The sequence below is a fragment of the Bufo bufo genome, chromosome 6 (genome assembly GCF_905171765.1).
Source record: "Bufo bufo chromosome 6, aBufBuf1.1, whole genome shotgun sequence".
NCBI classification, from domain to species: Eukaryota; Metazoa; Chordata; class Amphibia; order Anura; family Bufonidae; genus Bufo; species Bufo bufo.
The window spans coordinates 60694371-60720173 of NC_053394.1; the positions used below are offsets into that span (position 1 = coordinate 60694371).

The 25803-nt window shown below is 44.7% G+C and overlaps 1 protein-coding gene across 3 annotated transcripts in view; it reads left to right on the forward strand.

Annotated features, from left to right (window-relative positions):
• BLNK (B cell linker) overlaps positions 1-25803 on the forward strand; it is a 309580-nt gene that overhangs the window by 71780 nt on the left and 211997 nt on the right. For all 3 annotated transcript variants that reach the window (XM_040434768.1, XM_040434770.1, XM_040434771.1), the window contains exon 3: positions 24453-24499. In XM_040434768.1, the coding sequence (XP_040290702.1) occupies positions 24453-24499 (47 nt within the window). The remainder of the gene's footprint in view (positions 1-24452; positions 24500-25803) is intronic.

A 25803-nucleotide genomic window follows, 5' to 3' on the forward strand; every position in this document is an offset into this window, starting at 1 on the left:
GGCCTTATGTCAGCGCAGAATCTGTCTTCATGTCATAGCAGAGAATCAGGCTTCACGTCACCCACCACTGGAACAGGCCACTGTCACACATTTAGGCCCAGGCACCCAGGCAGAGGAGAGAGGTCCCGTAACAGAGAATCTGGCCTTATGTCAGCGCAGAATCTGTCTTCATGTCATAGCAGAGAATCAGGCTTCACGTCACCCACCACTGGAACAGGCCACTGTCACACATTTAGGCCCAGGCACCCAGGCAGAGGAGAGAGGTCCCGTAACAGAGAATCTGGCCTTATGTCAGCGCAGAATCTGTCTTCATGTCATAGCAGAGAATCAGGCTTCACGTCACCCACCACTGGAACAGGCCACTGTCACACATTTAGGCCCAGGCACCCAGGCAGAGGAGAGAGGTCCCGTAACAGAGAATCTGGCCTTATGTCAGCGCAGAATCTGTATTCATGTCATAGCAGAGAATCAGGCTTCACGTCACCCACCACTGGAACAGGCCACTGTCACACATTTAGGCCCCGGCACCCAGACAGAGGAGAGCGGTCCCGTAACAGAGAATCTGGCCTTATGTCAGCGCAGAATCTGTCTTCATGTAATAGCAGAGAATCAGGCTTCACGTCACCCACGACTGGAACAGGCCACTGTCACACATTTAGGCCCAGGCACCCAGGCAGAGGAGAGCGGTCCCGTAACAGAGAATCTGGCCCTATGTCAGCGCAGAATCTGTCTTCATGTTATAGCAGAGAATCAGGCTATCTGAATGACACTATCACTAGCTTCAATGTAAGATATTCTTTTTGGGATAGATTTCAAGTAGGCCTCAAATACCAGAAACTAGTTATTTTGAGAATGGCAAATTTGGGAATGGTTTTTCAACCCAGAAAAAAAAGTGTGCTTTTACGGTCACTACAAATAACTTGACCAGCTAAAATAGTAGAGATTTGGTTAAATAGAGATGTGAGGCCTGTTTTTTTTTGCGCTGTGTGACAGGTATAGGTTTAATCACAGAATCAGATTTCTATCAGCACGCTAGCGTGTGTCTTAGGTTTTTCTGAATGACACTATCACTAGCTTCAATGTAAGATATTCTTTTTGGGATAGATTTCAAGTAGGCCTCAAATACCAGAAACTAGTTATTTTGAGAATGGCAAATTTGGGAATGGTTTTTCAACCCAGAAAAAAAAGTGTGCTTTTACGGTCACTACAAATAACTTGACCAGCTAAAACAGTAGAGATTTGGTTAAATAGAGATGTGAGGCCTGTTTTTTTTTGCGCTGTGTGACAGGTATAGGTTTAATCACAGAATCAGATTTCTATCAGCACGCTAGCGTGTGTCTTAGGTTTTTCTGAATGACACTATCACTAGCTTCAATGTAAGATATTCTTTTTGGGATAGATTTCAAGTAGGCCTCAAATACCAGAAACTAGTTATTTTGAGAATGGCAAATTTGGGAATGGTTTTTCAACCCAGAAAAAAAAGTGTGCTTTTACGGTCACTACAAATAACTTGACCAGCTAAAACAGTAGAGATTTGGTTAAATAGAGATGTGAGGCCTGTTTTTTTTTGCGCTGTGTGACAGGTATAGGTTTAATCACAGAATCAGATTTCTATCAGCACGCTAGCGTGTGTCTTAGGTTTTTCTGAATGACACTATCACTAGCTTCAATGTAAGATATTCTTTTTGGGATAGATTTCAAGTAGGCCTCAAATACCAGAAACTAGCTATTTTGAGAATGGCAAATTTGGGAATGTTTTTTCAACCCAGAAAAAAAAGTGTGCTTTTACGGTCACTACAAATAACTTGACCAGCTAAAACAGTACAGATTTGGTTAAATAGAGATGTGAGGCCTGTTTTTTTTTGCGCTGTGTGACAGGTATAGGTTTAATCACAGAATCAGATTTCTATCAGCACGCTAGCGTGTGTCTTAGGTTTTTCTGAATGACACTATCACTAGCTTCAATGTAAGATATTCTTTTTGGGATAGATTTCAAGTAGGCCTCAAATACCAGAAACTAGTTATTTTGAGAATGGCAAATTTGGGAATGGTTTTTCAACCCAGAAAAAAAAAAAGTGTGCTTTTACGGTCACTACAAATAACTTGACCAGCTAAAACAGTACAGATTTGGTTGAATAGAAATGTCAGGTCTATTTTTTAGGCGCTGGGTGACAGGCTCAACTTGCCCCTGATGTAATATATGGCCAAAAAATAACCACACTGTTGATGGTTAAATGCACTTGGGTGACACAGGCTCAGCCTGCACCAGATGTAGTATATGGCCAAAAAATAATCAGACTGTCGATGGTTAAATGCACTTCGGTGACACAGGCTCAGCCTGCAGCTGATGTAGTATATGGCCAAAAAATAACCAGACTGTTGATGGTTAAATGCACTTCGGTGACACAGGCTCAGCCTGCAGCTGATGTAGGATATAGCACAAAATAACCACACTATCGATGGTTAAATACACTTGGTGATAGCTTGTGCTGGCGCACCACAAGTCACAAAATGGCCGCCGATCACCCCAGAAAAAAAGTGATCTAAAAACGCTCTGGGCAGCCTCAAAAAAGTGAGCAAGTCAATAATAGCACTTCAATGATCCACAGCTGCAGATCGATCACAGAATGAAGTCTTTTGGAGGAGTTAATCTGCCTAATCTCGCCCTAACGTCGCAGCTGCAACCTCTCCCTATACTGATCATAGCAGAGTGACGTGCGGCGCTACGTGACTCCAGCTTAAATAGAGGCTGGGTCACATGCTGCACTGGCCAATCACAGCCATGCCAATAGTAGGCATGGCTGTGATGGCCTCTTGGGGCAAGTAGTATGACGCTTGTTGATTGGCTGCTTTGCAGCCTTTCAAAAAGCGCCAAGAAAGCGCCGAACACCGAACCCGAACCCGGACTTTTACGAAAATGTTCGGGTTCAGGTCCGTGTCACGGACACCCCAAAATTCGGTACGAACTCGAACTATACAGTGTGGGTTCGCTCATCCCTAGTAGCAACGTTTCGGTTCTCTCTCAGAACCTTTTTCAAGCCAAGTGAAACATAAAGTGCAATAGTGCTGGTATATATGCATATTGTAATCAATTACAATTAATTAAACATCCTATAAAAAATGTGCACTCCCCCTTTGCTAATGTTACAATTCATTTATTTTCAAACCACATTCTAATGTGAACAGGGACACAAAACGCCCCATGTGCATACAATAACAATCCATGTATCCTAACAGTGATTTTGACATTAGCTTTATGCAATTATAATAACAATATAATAAAGTGCAAGGTGCATTAAAAAGCTATATGTTAAAAAATACCTTGCTGGGAGATTATAGCTATATTGCAAATGTCGACTAAGGAAGACTAAACTTTCATCTTAAGTCGCGGTAACTCACGCTGCATTCAGCGCGTCTTCCAATGTCTGATGCGCATGTGTAAACCCATCTCCCTCCTACTAGGCGGCACATATCTGATGCGCGTCACTCAGGGCGGAGACCACACGATCGCGACGCCGGACACCTGTGCAGCGTCGGCCCAGCGCACTCGAAAGTGCCCGTGGACCAATCAGCACCCAGCTCACCCATGCGTCATCGAGCATCCTCTTTCTGCCGACGCGCAGCAGATCTCCACCATTTTATCTAAGGGCAATCTTGTGGGCAAATGCAAATATATTAAGCATCTTCCTTGTTACATACATTTGTGTCCAGCCAATCTATAACCCAGCATAACAGCCTTCCTGTTTACAAATATATCACAAAGTTAATTCATATTGTGGCATTATTTACAAACTTGTGATTATATATAACATATATTAGATTCACTTAAAATCGCAATATGGATATGCAAAGCCATAAGCAACAGAGGATAGGGCATTAATCCACCATACCTCCAGTTACCCTAAATTCAACATTTAAGCCTTTGGGCTTCAATGTATCTACTGTAGATATACACTGTGTGTGTGTGTGTGTGTATATATATATATATATATAATCTCAGCGGTGAAGTTACATTATACTACAGTCATTTATGTGATGTAGAAAAAGAAAATATACGTACGTCCCATCACCCGTTCTGCGGTGAATTGTAATTGTTATATTTCTTTTTTGGGGGTATAGAAATAGGAAAAAGAATACGTCTTAATTGCCATTCTGCAGTGAATTGTGTTTTTTTTGGGGGGGGGTTTATTAATCAGAAACAAATATATATATATATATATATATATGTCTTAATTGCTGTTCAGCGGTGAAGTAACATTGTACTACAGCCTTTTTTGGGGGGTATTATTTTTTAATTAACTTAATTCTTTTATCATACAATATGTCAGACAGACAGATGACAGACCCTTCAAAGGGAATGGGCAGTGGCCAAAATGTTTCTGTCGCAGGCAGCAGAAGAAGGGGGGATGGCAGCAGTAGTCGCAGCGAGAAGCCTGAGCTCCCGGTGTCATCTAGCAGCTGTGCTTGAATGGTTGACTTGGTCTTCGAGTTTGTCGCAAGTGGCATCAAACACCCCCAGCCAAGAGTCGGTGAGTTCATCTGACACTACGCTTTTGTTGGCATGGCCCAGGAGCAGGCCTTGTAATCCCACCTGTCCTGAACCTTCCTCTGTCATTTTCAGTTCCCTCAGCGCGAGAAGTATTACATGCCGTAGGCTTGGCTCCACTTTTCAGTGAGGACGAGCTACTAGAGGACAGTCAGAAGCTACTGGAGGATCTGGAGGAGACATCCGCCTCTTCCTCCGGGAGGCGGGCAAGTAGTGATGAGGAGAGGCGCATGGGAGCAGGTGTTGCAAGCGGTTAGGCTCCTGGCCCTGAGACAGTTGGGGCGGGGACATCAGTGACGTGCAGACAGTAGCGGATGATTATGATGATGTAGCTGATCGTACTTGGGAGCCGGGTGAAGAAGGGGCTTCATCATCATCATCAGGAGAAGACGGTGGCAGCCTGCGCGTGAGGCAGCAGCTGAGCCAGCAGGGGGGCAGAGTGGCTGTGAGTCACCATGGTGGCAGCAGTGGGAGGTCGGGAGCCAAACATGCCCAGGGTAGACCACCTGATTCTCAAGAGCCTTGCGACCCAGAAAGTAGCGGTTCATGGAGGCAGTGGTAGCAGGCTGTCAGTGTGGAGTGTTGGTGGAAAAAATGCCATACTCGGCGATGTGGCAGTTTTTTCTCAGGCCGCCAGAGGAAGTGAACATGGCCATTTGCCAGATTTGTGAACAGAAGGTTAAGCGTGGCTAGGGTGCCAATGTTGGCACCACGGCCCTGCGTCAACACATGCAGCATCACCATAAAGTGGCCTGGGAGAACCTTGGCTCCGATGTGGTGGTCCAGCCTGCCGCAGCAACAGCTGCATCACCCAGTGGCATGCATCCAATTTCATGCAGTCAAGGCTCCAACACCTCAGCCAAAGGGAGCTGTCTGTCCTTAACGTCATCTGCTGGTCCTGATGCTCCTGCTCCTCCTCCTACTCTTCGTCAGTCATTCCATCAGCATTCGATCACCAAAGCGATTGCCAAGAGACAACAGTATTCATGCACTCATCCAACGACACAGAAGCTGAATGTTCTCCTGGCCAAGTTGCTGGTGCTGCAGTCTTACAATAAACAAACACGACCCTATCTGGAAAGGGTTTATATAAATCACCAAAATGAAGCCTATTTAGGCTAATAACCTCACTTGTCCCAGATATTAAAACTTAAAAAATCACATTCACTTATATCTAGTAAGTTTTTAAACTAAGATTAAAAACTTACTAGATATAAGTGAATGTGAGCTTTTAAGTTTTAATATATGGGACAAGTGAGGTTATTAGCCTAAATAGGCTTCATTTTGGTGGTGCTGCAGTCACTCCCTTTCCAAGTGGTGGACTCTGCACCTTTCAGAGAACTGATGGCTTGTGCCAAGCTGAGATGGAGAATCCCAAGCTGTCATTTCTTTGCCATAAAGGCAGTACCAGCCCTGCACACACGTAGAACAGAAGGTGGGCCAGTCCTTAAGCCTGTCGGTGTCTGCCAAAGTGCACAGCAGCGCCGACGTATGAAGCTGTAACTACGGTCAAGGACAATATATGTCCTTTACGGCCCACTGGGTAAATGTGGTTCCTGCCCAGCCACACCAGCAACTTGGCCAGGTGACGCCGCTTCAGCCTCCATGATCTCACGCTGTTGGTCCTGCGACAATGTCCGCCTCTGCCTAATCATCCTCCACTGTGTCCTCAGCCTCCACTGCAGGGACAATTCATAGTGCCCCACAAGCATGCCACATATGCAGGGCACAGCACCTCGTTTGCCTGGGCGAACTGAGTCACACAGGGGAGGAACTGCTCCTCGTCCTTCATCAAGAAATCGAATCCTGGCTTTCTGCTCGAAAACTCAAAATCGGAACCATGGTGACCGACAACGGGAAGAACATGGTATCGGTGCTGCGTCAAGGAGGGCTGAGCCATGCGCCCTGCATGGCACACGTGTTTAATCTGGTTGTCAAGCGGTTCCTGAAGTCTTCTGCCCATCTGCAAGACATCCTAAAAATGGCCAGGAAACTTTGCATGCACTTTAGCCACTTATACACCACAAAGCACACCCTCTTTGAGCTGCAGCTGCAGAACGGCATCCCGCAACATAGGCTTATATGCGACATTTTCACCTGTTGGAATTTCACCCTCCATATGTTGGACCGACTATATGAATAGAGAAAGGCCATAAACCATTTCTTGATGATACAGGTGGACAGAGGTACTCCCCTATGTAACTTCGATGTTAGCCAGTGGCAGCTCACGCGTGACACCTGCCGTTTGCTCGGGCCATTTGTGGAGGCCACTTTATTTGTCAGTCGACAGGACTATGGGATGAACAATGTCATTCCACTGATTCATGTCCTGGAACAGATGCTGCTAAATCTGGCTGGCCAGGGGACAGGAGACGTGGCGACTACATCTCATGGCCACATAAGCTCTGTGGAGGCTGAACTAGAGGAGGAGGACATTCGAGCACAAGCAATATGTAGAGAAATGGGTGGTCTTTCTACACAGGTGGCAGGAGAGGAGGAGCAGTAAAAGCAGCCAGAGGAGCTACAGGGTGATGAGGAAGATGAGGCAGAGGACGCAGACTCACCATGGCAGTATGCAGTGGAGATGGAGGCAGGGAGTCCCTCAGAGTCACTTGCGCAAATGGCCCGATGCATACTCACTTGCTTGCGTAGTGATAGTCGAAGTGTCACCATTTGCCAGAGGGATGACTACTGGCTCTCCACCACGTTAGACCCTCGCTACTGGACCAAAATGGGGGTCTTTTTCACAACCACTGAAAGGGAGGACAAACTTTCCCTCTGCGCTCACGTTCCACTGCCATGGCTGCTGGCGGGGCAGGAGCAGTTCCAGCCCTATCAGCAGCAACTAAAGTCTAGAGTCGCTAATGAGCAGTTTTCACGCCTACTGAAGAAACTACTCACCAGCAGCAGCAGGTAGACATAGAGCAGAACCTAAACCAGCAGGTTGTGGCATACTTGGAGTGCACCCTGCCACCCCACATCAAAGATCCCCTGGACTATTGGGCAGCCAAACTGCCTGGCCAGCAGTGTGGCATCAGAGCGGCTGTTTAGTGTGGCAGGGGCCATAGTTACCCCAAGGAGAACTCGCCTGTCAAAAATGAATCAGGCGTGGAAAAGCCAGGATTTTCAAACACCAATGCCTGATGCATCAGACTAGATCATCCATGGTGCCACACAACCTGTCTCTTCTGGCTACCTGATTCAGCTACTATTCTGATGCTGCCAACTGCCTAATGCCACACCTGCAGCCAGGTGCTCCTACTTTCAGCCACCATCATCAGCTGGTGCTGGTATTGCCCACCACCTACCCACTCTGTCACTGGGCCACTCTGTGGTCTCCTCATGCTGCTTCCACCTCAACACTATGTCTCTAGGCCACTCTGTGGTCTCCTCATGCTGCTGCCACCTCACCACTATGTCACTGAGCCACTCTGTGGTCTTCTCAGGCTGCTTCCACTTCAGCACCTTGTGGTCTCCTCATGCTGCTACCACCTCACCAATCTGTGGTCTCTTTATTCTGCTGCCACTTCAACACTCTGTGGTCTCCTCATGCTGCTGCCACTTCACCACTCTGTGTATATTATATTTTATGCATTCATTTATTCAGAGATTCATGTCCTGTAGTTTCAGATCAGACGTGCACAACGGTCAGGAATAGTGCTTGACCATTCCTCTTTACTGAACTGTTTTAGTTCAGCAATATTCTTGGGATGTTTGGTGTGAATCGCTTTCTTGAGGTAATGCAACAGCATCTCAATCGGGTTGAGGTCAGGACTCTGGGCCACTCCAGAAGGCGTATTTTCTTCTGTTTAAGCCATTCTGTTGTTGATTTACTTCTATGCTTTGGGTTGTTGTCCTGTTGCAATACCATATCATTCCAAAGGGTTCACATACTTTTTCTTGCAACTATATATATATATATATATATATACAGTACAGACCAAAAGTTTGGACACATCTTCTCATTCAAAGAGTTTTCTTTATTTTCATGACTATGTAGATTCACACTGAAGGCATCAAAACTATGAATTAACACATGTGGAATTATATACATAACAAACAAGTGTGAAACAACTGAAAATATGTCATATTCTAGGTTCTTCAAAGTAGCCACCTTTTGCTTTGATTACTGTTTTGCACACTCTTGGCATTCTCTTGATGAGCTTCAAGAGGTAGTCCCCTGAAATGGTTTTCACTTCACAGGTGTGCCCTGTCAGGTTTAATAAGTGGGATTTCTTGCCTTATAAATGTGGTTGGGACCATCAGTTGCGTTGAGGAGAAGTCAGGTGGACACACAGCTGATAGTCCTACTGAATAGACTGTTAGAATTTGTATTATGGCAAGAAAAAAGCAGCTAAGTAAAGAAAACCGAGTGGCCATCATTACTTTAAGAAATGAAGGTCAGTCAGTCAGCCGAAAAATTGGGAAAACTTTGAAAGTAAGGGCTATTTGACCATGAAGGAGAGTGATGGGGTGCTGCGCCAGATGACCTGGCCTCCACAGTCACCGGACCTGAACCCAATCGAGATGGTTTGGGGTGAGCTGCACCGCAGAGTGAAGGCAAAAGGGCCAACAAGTGCTAAGCATCTCTGGGAACTCCTTCAAGACTGTTGGAAGACCATTTCAGGTGACTACCTCTTGAAGCTCATCAAGAGAATGACAAGAGTGTGCAAAGCAGTAATCAAAGCAAAAGGTGGCTACTTTGAAGAACCTAGAATATGACATATTTTCAGTTGTTTCACACTTGTTTGTTATGTATATAATTCCACGTGTTAATTCATAGTTTTGATGCCTTCATAGTCATGAAAATAAAGAAAACTCTTTGAATGAGAAGGTGTGTCCAAACTTTTGGTCTGTACTGTATATATATATATATATATATATATATATAGTCAACATTTCATTTTTTATGCATTTTTTTAATCTTTTTAGATTCTCACACGGCTGTTGTCTGGTATCATGATGTACAAGATACCAGACAACAGCCGTGTGAGAATCTAAAAAGATAAAAAAATTGATATATAAAAAGATAAAAAAAATTGATATATAAAAAAAATATTTTGACTTGATAAAGGGGTCAGAAGTACCCTGAAACGCGTTGTCTACTAATAAACTGAATATTGCAAAATACCCAGTTGCGTAAGTGCGCCTCCTGTTGTCCACCCGTTAGACTGATAAAGTCAAGCATCTTTACATTACCACTATGTCACTAGTCCACTTTTTGGTCTCCTCATTCTGCTGCCACATCACCACTCTGTGTTCTCCTCATGCTGCTGTCACATCACCACTATGTCACTGGGCCACTCTGTGGTCTCCTCATCCTGCTGCCTTTTCACCACTCAGTGGTCTCCTCATGCTGCTACCACTTCACCACTCTGTGGTCTCTTCATTAGTGATGGATGAACATCGGCCGGGACGATTCGTGAACGCAATTGCAGCCACCAAATACTTACTAGAAGTGCACAAATCGTCCCACAACATGGACTGTGACAATATGGCAAAAATTCCCACAAAAAATATGTATTTTAATGAGGCGAAACATTAGGCATTCACCGGACAGAAAACATCTAGTGATTATGTGGCTGGAGGTACATTAGGCGGTCACCGTATAACAATTTTACTGTTGGCCAGTTAGATTGCAGGCCCCAAAAATTATGCATTCACCGTACAGAAAAGAACAATTGATAATGTGGCTGGTTGTACATTAGGCGGTCACCGTATAACAATTTTACTGTTGGCCAATTAATTACAGGCACTAAAAATTATGCATTCACCGTACAGAAAAGATCAAGTGATTATGTGGCTGGAGGTATATTAGATGGTCGATGGATATCAATTTTACTGCTGGCCAGTGGAGTGCAGGCCCCAAACATTATGCATTCACAGTACAGAAAACCTCAAGTGATTATGTGGCTGGAGGTATATTAGATGGTCATTGGATATGAATTTTACTGCAGGCCAGTACAAATACATGTCAAATACATATGTTTAAAAGAACTAAAAATATAAAATTGGATTAAAAACATATACGTAATATATACGTATTACTCAATTTTGGATTAAAACATGGCTAACGAAATCCCCCCTCTTGAATAAAGCACAAATGATATGCAGCATCTCTCGAAGCAAGGCCTGGAAATGTTGCATTCTGACAGCCCTCTGTGATGCTGGTAACATGTCCGCCATTTTGTGTTTGTACCGGGGGTCTAAGTACGTTGCCACCCAGTACTGGTCCTTGCCTTTTATGCTTTTTACAGTGGAGCATGAAGGCACCCATTTGCACTAAATTGGAAGCGGTGGAGCAGCCTGGCTCCTGCTCATCGCCCAGGAGAATGTCGTCCTCGGTCTCCCCCCCCTATCCACGGACAACACCAGAGATCCCAGAAAAGTTTAAAGCCTGCTCTTCTTGCTCCTCCTCCCCCCAGGCACCATTCTCCTTTGACTCTTGCTGACTTGTCTCAGATGGAGTAGCCCCCCTGGGAATTCATTCAGCATTGCGACTTCCTCATCCTCCTACTCCTCGATGGCTTGATCAATGACACAACGCAATGCACGCTCCAGAAAGAAGGCGTAAGGTACGATATCACTGATGGTGCCCTGGCTGCGACTGACCAGTTTGGTGATCTCATCAAATGGCCGAAGAAGTCTGCATGCGTCGTGCATGAGCAGCCACTGGCGCAGTGAAAAAAAAACAAAGCTCCCCAGAACCTGTCCTGCCGCAGAGTTTGTACAGGTAGTTGTTAACAGAGCATTTCTGCTGGAGCAGCCTATCAAGCATTTACAGGGTGGAGTTCCAGTGCTTCGGGCTGTCACAAATCAGATGTCTGACGGGCAAGTGGTGTAGTTGCTGAACGTCAGCAAGGCGAGCCATGGCCGTGTAAGATCTTCTATAATGGCCAATGATTTTCCTGGCCTGCCGCAAGATGTCCTGGACCCCGGGGTATTTGGCAACGAATCGCTGCACGACTAAGTTCAGACGTGTGCCATGCACGGCATATGTGTCATTTTGCCCTGTTTCAGCGCGCTCAGCAGATTGGCACTGTTGTCGCACACCACTTTACCAACTGAGCGGGGTTAGCCACTGATCGGCCTGTGACCGCAGAGCTACACGGAGTGCAGGACCGGTGTGGCTCTTGGCTTCCAGGCACAACAGCCGCAGCACAGGATGATAACGTCTCATCTGGCACGTCGAATAGGTTCTGGGGAGCTGGGGGGGGTGTAGCGGAAGAAGCAGTAGCAGTGGAAAAGGAGGAGTCAGCTAAGGAGGAGACGGAGGATGGAGTAGGAGGAGAAGAAGAAGAGGCAGGCCTGCATGCAATCCGTGGCAGTAACACCAAATCCACACGAGTGCCACGGGTTGCATGCTTGACAGCCATCAGAAGGTTCACCCAGGGGGCAGTAAAAGTTTTGTACCTTCGCTGTCCGTATTTGCTAGACCACGTGTCTGTGGTCAGATGTATCTTGGCACTGACACTGTGAGCCAGAGATACATTCACCTGCCGCTGAACATGGCCATATAGCTCTGGGATGCCCTTCTGGGAGAAATATTTCCTTCCGGAGACTTTCCATTGCGGTGTGCCAATGGCAGCAAATTCTAAAGGCCTCAGAGTCCACCAGTTTATATGGCAGTAGTTGGCGGGCTAGCAGTTCCGACAAGCCGACGGTCAGCCGTTGGGCAAGAGGGTTATCCGGCGTCATCAACTTTTTACGTTCGGAAGCCTGCCTTTTGCCAGATGAATGCGACGACGGCACGGTGGAAGGTGGAGTGGAGGACAAATGGGAGGAGAGAGGAGAAGGAGAAGCAGAAGAGACAGGATGTGGAGCGCCGGGAGTGTGGCTTTGTGGGTTCTGACGGTGTTGCTCCCACTGGGCTCGGTGATGGGAGGCCAGGTGCCTTCTTAAGGCGGTCATCCCTAGGTGAGTGTTGGGCTTACCGCGACTTGGTGGATGGCTCGCTCCAGATACATTTCCAGTCTGCTTTTTGCCTCTTGTGCACTGCGAGTTCTGCCTGCTTCTCGTCCTTCTCCTCCCTATCTGCTGCTCCGTCTCTCCCTCTGAACTCCCCTCCTCTTCCTCTCTTGTGGGCACCCATGTGACGTCCATTGACACGTCATCTTCGTCACCTTCACCACCTCTAACATTAGAGATCTCGGAGTAGGCAGCAACAGCGGGGACCACCGGCCTTGGGCTTATCTGGGTACCATCGTCAGACCGCTGGGTGACGGCCGTTGCTACCTCCTCTTCCTCATCCGATGCCAAGAATGGCTGCACATCGGTAAGGTCTGGGAATGGATGGGAAAATAATTCCTCTGACTCGAGTGGAGGGACTATGGTGGTGGTGGTGTCTTTGGGGGTGCACACAGCAGAGAGTGAGGAGGGTGCTGATACAGAGGATGAGGAGGGTGCAGAAGCAGAAGGCTGAGTGAGCCACTCAACCAACTCTGGTGTTTCCTTTGACGTAATCACACGCACCTTCTCCAACTTCCCACATAAGTTCCGACCTGGTGCACCTGCCCGACCCGTACCTTCCCTGTGGAATGGCTTGCCTCTTCCTCTGCCTGTCATTTTCAAAATGACCCTGTGAAAAAGTCACTATAGAAGAGCAGTATTTGTGGAAGCAGGTGTATCGCAGGCCTCAATCAATATTTGGTGGAAGTCGGTATATCAATACCCTGTATCAGTATTTTGTGGAAACAGTTATATAGAACCCAATAATGAGTATTTGCTAGAAGCCGTTAAATCAAACCCCTTAACCAATATTTGGTGGAAACCGGTGTATCGCAGGCCTCAATCAATATTTGGTGGAAGCCGGAATATCAATACCCTCTATCAGTATTTTGTGGAAACAGGTATTATCATGCCCTGCCCTGTGAGAGGCCTCAGAAGATCTGACAGACTTGCTGCATGTGAGTCTGACAGATTGTTCTGTTTCTCTTTGTTGTGGTTTTGGGCAGGATCCCACCTCCCCACAGGTTCTGCTCATTAGCTATTTAGTGGTACTATTTATACCCGCCTCTCACTATAGCTCTTGTGGTTTAAATTTGCTTCTGGAGTTCTCAGCTGGTGTTTGGTGGATCTCCTGCTCCCCGTCCGTCTTAAGCTAAGGCCTACTCCTTCTCTTTTGTTGTGTGTTCTGGCTAGGCCTCAGGTAGACGCTGGTTCCTGCACCTAGCGCTAGGAACCGGTCGTCTTATCTCCAGCTCCCTAGTTGAGGGTTTGTTACAGTTTCAGCTAGGCTAAGGTTCCAGCGCATGAGCACTTACACCTTAAGGATTTGCTCATGTCGTCAGCAGTCAGGGAAAGGCTCAGGGATTGTCAGGTGGTGACCTTTCCCTGTTCCCTAGCTTTGGGGCCTAGCCTGGTGTTTTGTTGCTTTTGTTGTATTTGGTTTGCTTCCCTTCCCTCACCTACCGTAACAGGTATATAGAACCTAATAATGAGTATTTGCTGGAACCTGGTATATCAAACCCCTTAATTAATATTTGGTGGAAGCTGGTGTATCGCAGGCCTCAATCAGTATTTTGTGAAAGCAGTTATATCACACCCCTTTATCAATTTTTTTGGGGGGGCAACAGGTATATCACACCTGTTGCAATTACTTATTCCAATAGGGTTTGTCCCTCTGTATAGCTGCGGTATTTCAGCAGAACCGCACACAACTGCTGCACAATACAAATGCACTTTAATATACTTTCTATGTTAGAAGGTATATTATAGGTATATCATACCCCACAATCCATTTTTTTTGGGGGGGGGGGGGCAACAGGTATATCACACCTGTTGCAATTAGTTATTCCAATAGCGTTTGTCCCTCTATCTAGCTGCAGTACTGCACACAACTGCTGCACAATACAAATGCACTATAATATAATATACTTTCTAACATAGAAAGTATATTATAAGTATATCACACTCCTCTGTATGTCACACCTATCGATAGCACACCTATACTAGTCCTTAAAAGGACTTTTGTGGCCCTATTAGCTAGCGTTTGGTGTCACTAACAGTCTGTCCCTGCTCCACACAGAAACCTCTCCCTACACTGGCAAAAAACATAATGTAAAAAGGCTGCCAGATTGGGTTTATTTATAGGGTAGGGGGTGTGTCCATGTGCTGAAACATCTCAATTAGCTGTCTTGTCCCACCTGATGGATGTGTCATGGGTCAAAGTTCGGCAGTATTCAAAAAAATGTGGCGCATGCGAATATCGTATGTTCGCATGTTTGGCGAATCGAATGAGCAAAGTTTGCCGCAAAACGACCGCCGGGCGAACCGCAAGGCCATCTCTACTCTTCATGCTGCTGCCACTTCACCACTCTGTGGTCTCCTCATGCTGCTGCCACCTCAACACTGTGGTCTCCTCATGCTGCTGCCACATCACCACTATGTCGCTGGGCCATTCTGTGGTCTCCTCATGCTGCTGCCACCACCTCACCACTATGTCATTGGGCCACTCTGTGGACTTCTCATGCTGTTTCCACCCTCCCCACTTCATGACTGGGCCACTATTTTGCCTTTTTGGCCTGGTTGACCTCATCATTTATTCGACCCTCCTTCTGATCTGTCAGAAAGAAGAAAAAATGAGACGCACATTGAATCCTGTCTATGTAGCAGCTGTAAGTCCTGTATGGTCCCATCAGAATTCTATTCACATGTCATCTCTGTTTTGGATCCACTCCTGTTTTTTTTGGCTTTAGCAATACTGATGGATTACTGACAAAATGCTGACCGAGTGAAGACGGATGCTCAACAGACAGGATCAGTTTTTTGTGGGTTATTGTTCTGACAGATCAGAGGAAGGGCAAAATAATCAGTGACGTCAGCACAAACTTACTGCTGACACCCTCTCCACTCTGTCGGGGGGCTCTACTTGTATAAGCGTTTAATAGAACAGGTTCTGTAGACATCTATGTGGAATCAGCTTATGATGGTGTAAAAGGAGTGTGCTTTTTCTTGACGCTAACATCGACCTGTAAGGCTGAGTTCACACTTGAGTTATTTGGTCAGTTTTGGCCCCGTCACTGCCCAAATAAGTGAAGTGTGCAGTGATTCTAAGAGCTACGCCTGTCATCTGCATGTCATATTGACTCACAGTATTGTTTCAATACCACAGCAGACTCCCTATGCGTGTGACTGCAAAGCACAGGGTTCTACACCACTATAAAGGCTCTCTGCAGCCAGGAAATAGCCACAAATAAATTTGCATCGAATCTTTTTGGAAAATTCGGTGAACTGACCAAATCGAATTTTTTAAAATTTTGCTCATCTCTAGTTACAAACTTGGTTCTGGTGCTGTATGTATGTTACGAGCTTGGTTCAGGTGCTGTATTTATATTTATAATATGAGCTTGGTTCAGGTGCTGTATTTATATTTATATTATGAGCTTGGTTCTGGTGCTGGATTTGTTATGAGCTTGGTTCTGGTGCTGTATGTATGTTATGAGCTTGGTGCTGTATTTATGTTATGAGCTTGGTTCTTGTGCTGGATTTATACTATGAGCTTGGTTCTGGTGCTGGATTTATGTTATGAATTTGGTTCTGGTGCTGCATTGCATTTATGCTATGAGCTCTGTATTTTTCTCAGTCACATTAATAGAAAGGACTATTCTCATCCACAATATGGAACAGAATAGGACATGTCCTATAATTTATGGAATGAACATAGGGATTGAGATAGCACATTTTTTTGCAGATCCATAGAAATGAATGTCTGTGTGCTATCCGCACTCGGTGGCAGTGTACGAGTCTTACTAAATGACTCCTGGTATGTGGTGGAGGAGGCCTTCACATTAGTTGGAGCCCCCCAAAAAACTGACTGCTCCAAACTCTTGGAACCTTTAATCTGACTGCTGGTGCCGTATTTTGGACCTCCATCGATTTGATATTGATGACTTATCCTAAGGAAAGGTCATCATAATCAGTAACCCTGAAAACCTCTTTCATATGGGACCTAATTCAGATGAATTTGGAGTATTATGAATTCTATCCTGTTATAGCTCTGTATGCTGTACTGCAGGTGTTCATAAGCTTTGAAAATGAATAAAATTGATATTTTATTTGGACAATTGCCTTACATAGTGGATCTATAGCCTGTACACAGTTCAAGATATTATTGCAGGTTGTACTGTGTATTACACCGATAGTCTGCAATACCTTTTATACATGTGCCCCATTATGTCTAAGGGCGATGAATGTTCCATTTGGCCATTGATCAGCTCATGTAAAAGGCATGGCTTTAGAGTAAGAAAATCATTACGTGTTAAACACTGTACGCAGAATACTATTAAATGTAACCATAGATATTCTCAATATTCCACTCCTCCCAGGACCAGGCAGCTGAGATAGGAGGAAGAGTTTGGCAGAATCTTCATCTTGCTAATGATGGAGGCAGTGGCGTACATAGAGAAGTAAGGGCCCCATAGTAAAGATCACACCAGGCCCCCCCACACAGGACAGAAGGGTTTCTGCCTAAACCATTTTTAATGACCCTTGGGCCATTTTTCCACTGCCTTATTTGCTAGAAGTTGTTCATTTAGAGCAAGCATCCTCAAACTGCGGCCCTCCAGCTGTTGCAAAACTACAACTCCCAGCATGCCCGAACAGCCTACAAGTATCAGCCTGCAGCAGGGCATTGTGGGAGTTGTAGTTTTACAACAGCTGGAGGGCCGCAGTTTGAAGATGCCTGATTTAGAGGCTAGAGTCCTGACCAAGTTTTCGCCTCAAGTAGAAAAGGAGATATCCCCAACTAAGACTGGGTCCCCTCTTACCCTGGGCCCCATAGCAGTCGCATGATCTGCCACTATGGTAGTTACACCTGGATGGAGGTCATCAGTGATAATTGTGGATCTTCTTTCCATACCAAAATTCAGCCCTGCAGGCTGAAGCAAATCCATCCTGACTCCTTAAAGCTTTATTCACATTACACAATGTAAATGCCACATTGCTTAAAAAAAAAAAAAAAAAAAAAAAAGCTGGAGGGGAGGGACAGCCCAGTGCTGAACTCCTTCCTGGTGTGAAAACACTGCATTTTCATAAAGCCACCACTAGGAGAAGCTCAGTGCAAACAGATTATTACAGCTTCCATTTCAGTCGATTGACTGTGCCCAAATTCTTATGCACTGAGCTCCCCCTAGTGGTGGCTGGAGGCAGCCAGCTTGGAAATACTGTAGATGGCAAGCAGATTTATCAATGTATTTATTCCAGTTGTATAGCATGAATACCTTGAGAAATATGGTGTTCAGAATGAAAGCCATATTTATGAAGCGCCCATAACACTTTACTGGCACTAAAGTCAGAAAAAAAGTTAGGCCAAGGATGGCTTTTTTATTCCAATTTTTTTTGTTAAATGTTTTGCACTTAAAAAAAGTTAATTCATCAGAAATCTGGGGGCATTGTGCTTTGTATTCTGCATTGGCTGGAAAATGATAGATTATGCACACATACTGGTTGGGGGTCCTATGGTTAGTCCACCGCGCAAACCCCCACCTACCCTAAGAATGACAACACCACAGCACTGGTGCTTCTTCACACTTTTTTTCCAGCATAATGGCACCTGTGGCCACTGGTGAAGAGATCTGTAATGCTGCTCCATTTACTAGAGCTTATTATAAGGATTGGAGGAGGGGCAGCTGTGGGACCAATCAGTAAGTGATGGTATATCCTAGCAGTTTACCATACTTTTTCCTTTCACCCTGTGGAGGAGCAGGTGACAACCAGTTTTCTTACACATCTACCAAGCAGCCCCCCATATCTCACCTTCTTCGACCTCTGTGAGTATCATATAGCGCAGCGATCAGCAGCCTTCGGCACTCCAGCTGTTGCAAAACTACAACTCCCAGCATGCACACTTACTCGGCTGCTCTAGTAACTCCCATAGAAATGAAAGGAGGATTCTGGGAGTTGTAGATTCTGAACAGCTGGAGTGCCGAAGGTTGCTGATCCTTAATATAGGGACATAGTGGGGATAGTGACACCTGAAATTTCAATTATTGAGTTTGCAGGTTCTATGTTAAAGGGGTTGTGCAGTGTTACAATACTGATGAGCTATCCTAGTCTGGATAGGTCAGCAATATCAGAACGTCTGGGGTCCGAACCCCAGCACCCCTGCCGATCAGCTGTTTGAAGCTGTAGGGGCGCTCGTGCAAGCACTGTTCAGCTTCAAAAATTACCTGCGTGTCATCTCACTTGTAGAAGTGATGCAGTGTAATTTTAACTATTCGTCCCATTAAAGTGAATGATGGGCGAGGATGCCGGGAGTCAGACCCCCGCCAATCTGATATTGTTGACCTATCCTCAGTATTGTAGCACTGCACAACCTCTACGTTTACTGAATGGGTTGCAGGCAAGTGTGAACTAGTCTCAAATACGTATTCAGTGAACATCAATTCCATATCTGTAATTGACCACTAGATGTCAGCAGTGTGCAATGTTTGGGGCAAGAATACAGTGAAAAGATACAAAATAACTGAGCATCTTTATGCAGTTTCTAATAATAACAATAATATGTTCTAAAACCATAATGTACAACCAAAAATAAATGATAACTATAAGGCTAGGACTAATTAAATTAAAGTCAAATTAAATTGCAATAGTGTCAAAACTTAGATACATTGTATCATGTAGATATAGGCACAGTATATTTCAAAGTAAAAGGTGTCCCTGTTTGTTAGAAGGACCCCAATGAGAGATTGATGACAGATTATCCTGCTGGTGGGTCCGCCATTGATCTGGCATGTAATCCATAAAGAAGAACGCCTAGAGGGTGGGGAGGGGGGTGCTCCCCCCATGGGTTCTTTTGATGACAAGTTAAAAGGCAGACATAGGGTTGTGAATTATTTGCAGCAAACACATAACTTTACTGTGCAGCGTACAATATATACATGCAGTCACTCCACAGGAGGGCATGGTAACATCAGAAATGTATTTGCAGTATGTTAGTGAGGGTACAAAGCTTGGTGGTTCAAGTCTTAGTGGGCACATTAGGCATTATGGTTCTCCTCAGAGGCCAAATGTTTTATACTATAAACAGTCCTACATCAGGGGAAATGTTAGGCCAATAGGTCTAATATATATACAGTACAGACCAAAAGTTTGGACACACCTTCTCATTCAAAGAGTTTTCTTTATTTTTATGACTATGAAGGCATCAAAACTATGAATTAACACATGTGGAATTATATACATAACAAACAAGTGTGAAACAACTGAAAATATGTCATATTCTAGGTTCTTCAAACTAGCCACCTTTTGCTTTGATTACTGCTTTGCACACTCTTGGCATTCTCTTGATGAGCTTCAAGAGGTAGTCACCTGAAATTGTCTTTCAACAGTCTTGAAGGAGTTCCCAGAGATGCTTAGCACTTTTTGGCCCTTTTGCCTTCACTCTGCGGTCCAGCTCACCCCAAACCATCTCGATTGGGTTCAGGTCCGGTGACTGTGGAGGCCAGGTCATCTGGCGCAGCACCCCATCACTCTCCTTCATGGTCAAATAGCCCTTACTTTCAAAGTTTTCCCAATTTTTCGGCTGACTGACTGACCTTCATTTCTTAAAGTAATGATGGCCACTCGTTTTTCTTTATTTAGCTGCTTTTTTCTTGCCACAATACAAATTCTAACAGTCTATTCAGTAGGACTATCAGCTGTGTATCCACCTGACTTCTCCTCAACGCAACTGATGGTCCCAACCCCATTTATAAGGCAAGAAATCCCACTTATTAAACCCGACAGGGCACACCTGTGAAGTGAAAACCATTTCAGGGGACTACCTCTTGAAGCTCATCAAGAGAATGCCAAGAGTGTGCAAAGCAGTAATCAAAGCAAAAGGTGGCTACTTTGAAGAACCTAGAATATGACATATTTTCAGTTGTTTCACACTTGTTTGTTATGTATATAATTCCACATGTGTTAATTCATAGTTTTGATGCCTTCAGTGTGAATCTACAATTTTCATAGTCATGAAAATAAAGAAAACTCTTTGAATGAGAAGGTGTGTCCAAACTTTTGGTCTGTACTGTATATGCAAATGAGCCTCTAGGAGCAACAGGGGTGTTGCCATTACACCTAAAGGCTCTGCTCTCTCTGCAACCGCAGTGCCCACTACACTTTGATTGACAGGACCATACACGATGACGTTTTCATTGCCTGGTCCTGTCAATCAACGTGCAGAGGGCAGCAGCAGAGAATGCAGAGCGTCTAGTAGTAATGGCAACGCCCCCGTTGCTCCCAGAGAGTCATTTGCATATATCAAAACGTCATTTTTTTTCAGCAATGCGGACACATATGAACATGGGGCCAACGCTAATGCCTTCAGCTGCCAAGCGCACATGTAACAGGTCAGCCAGTGCCATAGGTGCAAATCTGCTGACAGATGCCCTTTAACAGTAGATGGAGTTGGAAGCATAGGGCTCCGTCAACCGTGCAGTGGTAATGGAGTGAGCTCAGTTCCATTCCAAGTGTCAGACCCCCACCGATCTTATACCAAGGACCTATCCAGAGGATAAGTCATCAATACCTAAAGGTGTAGCTCCATTATAGTCACTGTTCTTCAAGGAACGTATCGCCGGGTTTATTAGCAACCATTTAAGGAAGGCAATACAGAGCGATTACTCCTACTACATCATATTTCATTCCTGACAGTGCGATGTTTGCAGACTGCAAGGTAATTATACCACCTCCAAAACCTCTAACTGAGTTGGAAAGCTGCACAATTAATGTACAAAATCTAAAAATGTAAAAGACAATCCTTCCCACAAAGCCTCCATTATGATTTCAGAACTGCTGACTTGTCACCATGCATCATAAACATTATATAAACTTCAATTACAGCTGTCAGACCGGAGCCGGGAGGGCGAGGGCCTTCCATTGCCATTGTGAGATTTACTTTTAGCTGCGGAATGGAGTTTTTACATCTTTGTTAACAAACATAAAAAAAAGCCACCTGAGATTAATTAAAGTTTGTATCCCATCTGTTGTTCTTTGGATCTAATCATTGAAGCATTTGTAATGTGGTACAAGACGCCTTGAGCGTCTTCTCCCTGGGGCAAGCAGCTGCTACTGTAAACTTGCATGACATTAGTACTTACAATTTCCTTCCCATTATGTAAAAACACTGAGGAAATTTCAAGCGTCTGGGCTGCCATAAACTGACATCGCAAAGCGGAAATTCCCAGTCCATAGTTCAAGTTTATTAGAAACTGTAACGTTCTAAAGTTCAGGAGCCCAAATACTGGATAATTCTGAACCGCGTGGAAATTGTTTTATCTATCTTCTCTTCTGAGTTATAAAACCTCACAACAATACCTGATGTGACATTACATGCTTGGAGTTGTTGTTCTCCAACGGCTGGAGAGTCACACATTAAGGAACACAGCCATACAGAGATAGTATGTGCATCTATGTGACAATATATGCGCCGATGTGACTCCATGTATGTGTAAGATATTATCTAATGCACTGAAGCACTCAATAAGTAACCATAGGGCCCGTAGCAACCCTAATGACGGGCCCCACTTTGCTTTGAACATGAACATTTTTCCACATCTCCATATTGTGCCAGGCGTTTTTCTCTAATGCACATGGATTAATTCTCTCCCCCTAGAAGTATAATGGTAGTACTTATAATGCTTTCAACTCCTCCTCATAGTGGTAGTATATATAATGCCCCCCCATAGTGGTAGTATATATTATGCCCCCCATAGTGGTTGTATATATAATGGTCCCTCCCCATAGTGGTAGTAGATATAATGCCCTCCCCCCAATTAGACCACTGTAGCATAATGCCCCCCCCCCCCCCCCCCCCCCCGCAGTGATAGTATATACTGTATAATCACCTCATAGCAGATATCTTGTGTAGGTCACAAGCCACCTTTACTAAAAGCAGATTGTAGCAATTCTGGATATTAAAGAGGTAGATGCCTAGTAATAATATGACCAAAACAACAGCGTATAACTCTAGTTTGCCACCGATATGAAGTGATATGGTTGTAACACTAGCACCAAGTTCTGGTAATGCTATGACATCCCTGGTGCCACTAGAGCACAATAATATTTACAGTAAGCAAATGTGGCTCCTGAGAATACTGCCATATGTTATAAGGCAAAAGTGCGCTGTTTGCTAATGTTGCAGTGCTTAAACGGGTTGTGCCACAAGTAATATATCCCACGTTTTTCAAACCAGCACCTGGCTCTAAATACTTTAGTAATTACATGTCATTAAAAAAATTATTATAGCCACTGAGCTATTCAATAATATGTATCTGTAAAGCGCCACCTGCTGTTTGTTCTTTTCCTTATTTTTTTGTCCACCTCACTTTGGCTGTGGCACAAGTTCAGTTTAAATCTTCAACTGTCATCAGCTGTATGTGTAACATCCCAGAGTTATGTTACTAAACTCTTTTTCCCCGCTACTATTTGTTGGTAACATGTGCCTTGTCATCTAATGTGATTTTATTTAATATTCCTCACAAATGTGCATTTTCTAAGCCTGTTACATGTATTTTGCTGTGATTTCCATGTACACCAGCAGGTGGCAGCAATGTGTCAGCAGGTCCTTAGTAACAGTTTAGCATTTCTAGACTGGAATAGTACATTCCAGTTTAGCTCCCCCCTCTTTGAGGAGGTGTGGAATGTTCCCACATCCTGCCTCATCGGGAGGAAAAGAAAGTTACAGTTAGTGTGCCAGCCACCCCTGCTAGGGGAAGGCTGTGCTGGTAGGAGCTCCCAGTTCTAGGGATCCCAACCCAGGATCGAGTCTCGGCTGAGACCAAAGATCACCATTCCCAGTCTGAGCCTTCAGCCTCAACTGGTGACAAGCAAGCAGCCATCTCCAGATCTCCAGGACGAACCATTCCCTGTGAGCATAACTGTGTACTATCCAGAGACCAGGAGAAGACAAATTCCTCCTCAGCAAGTCAGTCCCATACACAGCAGAAGATAGACAGAGCAGAAGATATAGATTCCTGCCATATTCTCCAGGCACATGGTAGGAGCAGAAGAGATATTGATCCCTGCCATACATTGCCAATACCTGCTGGGACCCAAAGACTATTGCTGTACCTCAAATGGATTAATACTGCCTCCAGTAAAGACAAGTTGAATTATATTTGAAGTCTGGATCTCATTCATTGCTACCAAAACCCTCAATTACTCCTACTAGCAACACACTCATTTATTGCAAGTGAGCCAGGATCCAGGAGTCCAGCCGTACCAAGGTAGGAGACACCGTTGACACTATACCTACTACTACACAGAGACATTATACCACTCTGGCATTCCTCACCTGGTACGTGAGTTGCAACACCTTAAAGGGCCCTGAGACTGTACCCTGCGCACGCTGCAATTGGCGTCACGAACAAAAACAATAGACTATTATACTCATATCCGGACCCACTGCATAATTTTGGCGTCCGCCTAACCGTACCACGGTCCTGCTCATTGCATATGTTCTGTTAGAAGCTGTGGCAGTTACAGGGAGAGAGCTGCTGCAGAAAGGACATATCCCTCGAGCTGCCAGGCTGAAATAAATTTAGCAGAGCAATTTGAGCAATGAATGAGAAGATCTCTGGATCCATCTGAGATACAGGCACGGTTCTAGCTTTGTTATAAAGGTATTGCCATGCACTATAGGCATAACCCCTTTAAGGAGATGGATATCCCTGTGCAAGGTTATTGTGTCCATGGAAAAGGACAGTAAAAAGGACAGTGCCAACCTGAGCTTCAGGACATGCAAGGAATAGAACAAGCTAGCCTGGGAGCAGGACAGTGCCCTGTACCCTATGATACCATGGGTGACCACTGAAGCTTTCATTCTGTTCTTTTTGGATTGAGAACATGTGCCTAGGTCTGTGAGTGTGAGTGTGTGTCACTCTGTGAACCCTGTAAGTAACCCTTCCATTTTTTTTTCTTTTAGAACATGACAACTGATGAGCTGAATAAGTTCAACATACTTTACCAACCGTGAGTACCCATCACTGTATGACTGCTATAGTGCGCATGCTCAGCTGGTTATAAAATTATATAAGTCAAATCTGTATATCTGTGTAAAAAAAAGTGCATCTAACGGGATGCCATCTTCGTAAATATATACCATGAGAATTATCTGACATATAGTATACAGGGAGTGCAGAATTATTAGGCAAGTTGTATTTTTGAGGATTAATTTTATTATTGAACAACAACCATGTTCTCAATGAACCCAAAAAACTCATTAATATCAAAGCTGAATATTTTTGGAAGTAGTTTTTAGTTTGTTTTTAGTTTTAGCTATTTTAGGGGGATATCTGTGTGTGCAGGTGACTATTACTGTGCATAATTATTAGGCAACTTAACAAAAAACAAATATATACCCATTTCAATTATTTATTTTTACCAGTGAAACCAATATAACATCTCAACATTCACAAATATACATTTCTGACATTCAAAAACAAAACCAAAACAAATCAGTGACCAATATAGCCACCTTTCTTTGCAAGGACACTCAAAAGCCTGCCATCCATGGATTCTGTCAGTGTTTTGATCTGTTCACCATCAACATTGCGTGCAGCAGCAACCACAGCCTCCCAGACACTGTTCAGAGAGGTGTACTGTTTTCCCTCCTTGTAAATCTCACATTTGATGATGGACCACAGGTTCTCAATGGGGTTCAGATCAGGTGAACAAGGAGGCCATGTCATTAGATTTTCTTCTTTTATACCCTTTCTTGCCAGCCACGCTGTGGAGTACTTGGACGCGTGCGATGGAGCATTGTCCTGCATGAAAATCATGTTTTTCTTGAAGGATGCAGACTTCTTCCTGTACCACTGCTTGAAGAAGGTGTCTTCCAGAAACTGGCAGTAGGACTGGGAGTTGAGCTTGACTCCATCCTCAACCCGAAAAGTCCCCACAAACTCATCTTTGATGATACCAGCCCAAACCAGTACTCCACCTCCACCTTGCTGGCGTCTGAGTCGGACTGGAGCTCTCTGCCCTTTACCAATCCAGCCACGGGCCCATCCATCTGGCCCATCAAGACTCACTCTCATTTCATCAGTCCATAAAACCTTAGAAAAATCAGTCTTGAGATATTTCTTGGCCCAGTCTTGACGTTTCAGCTTGTGTGTCTTGTTCAGTGGTGGTCGTCTTTCAGCCTTTCTTACCTTGGCCATGTCTCTGAGTATTGCACACCTTGTGCTTTTGGGCACTCCAGTGATGTTGCAGCTCTGAAATATGACCAAACTGGTGGCAAGTGGCATCTTGGCAGCTGCACGCTTGACTTTTCT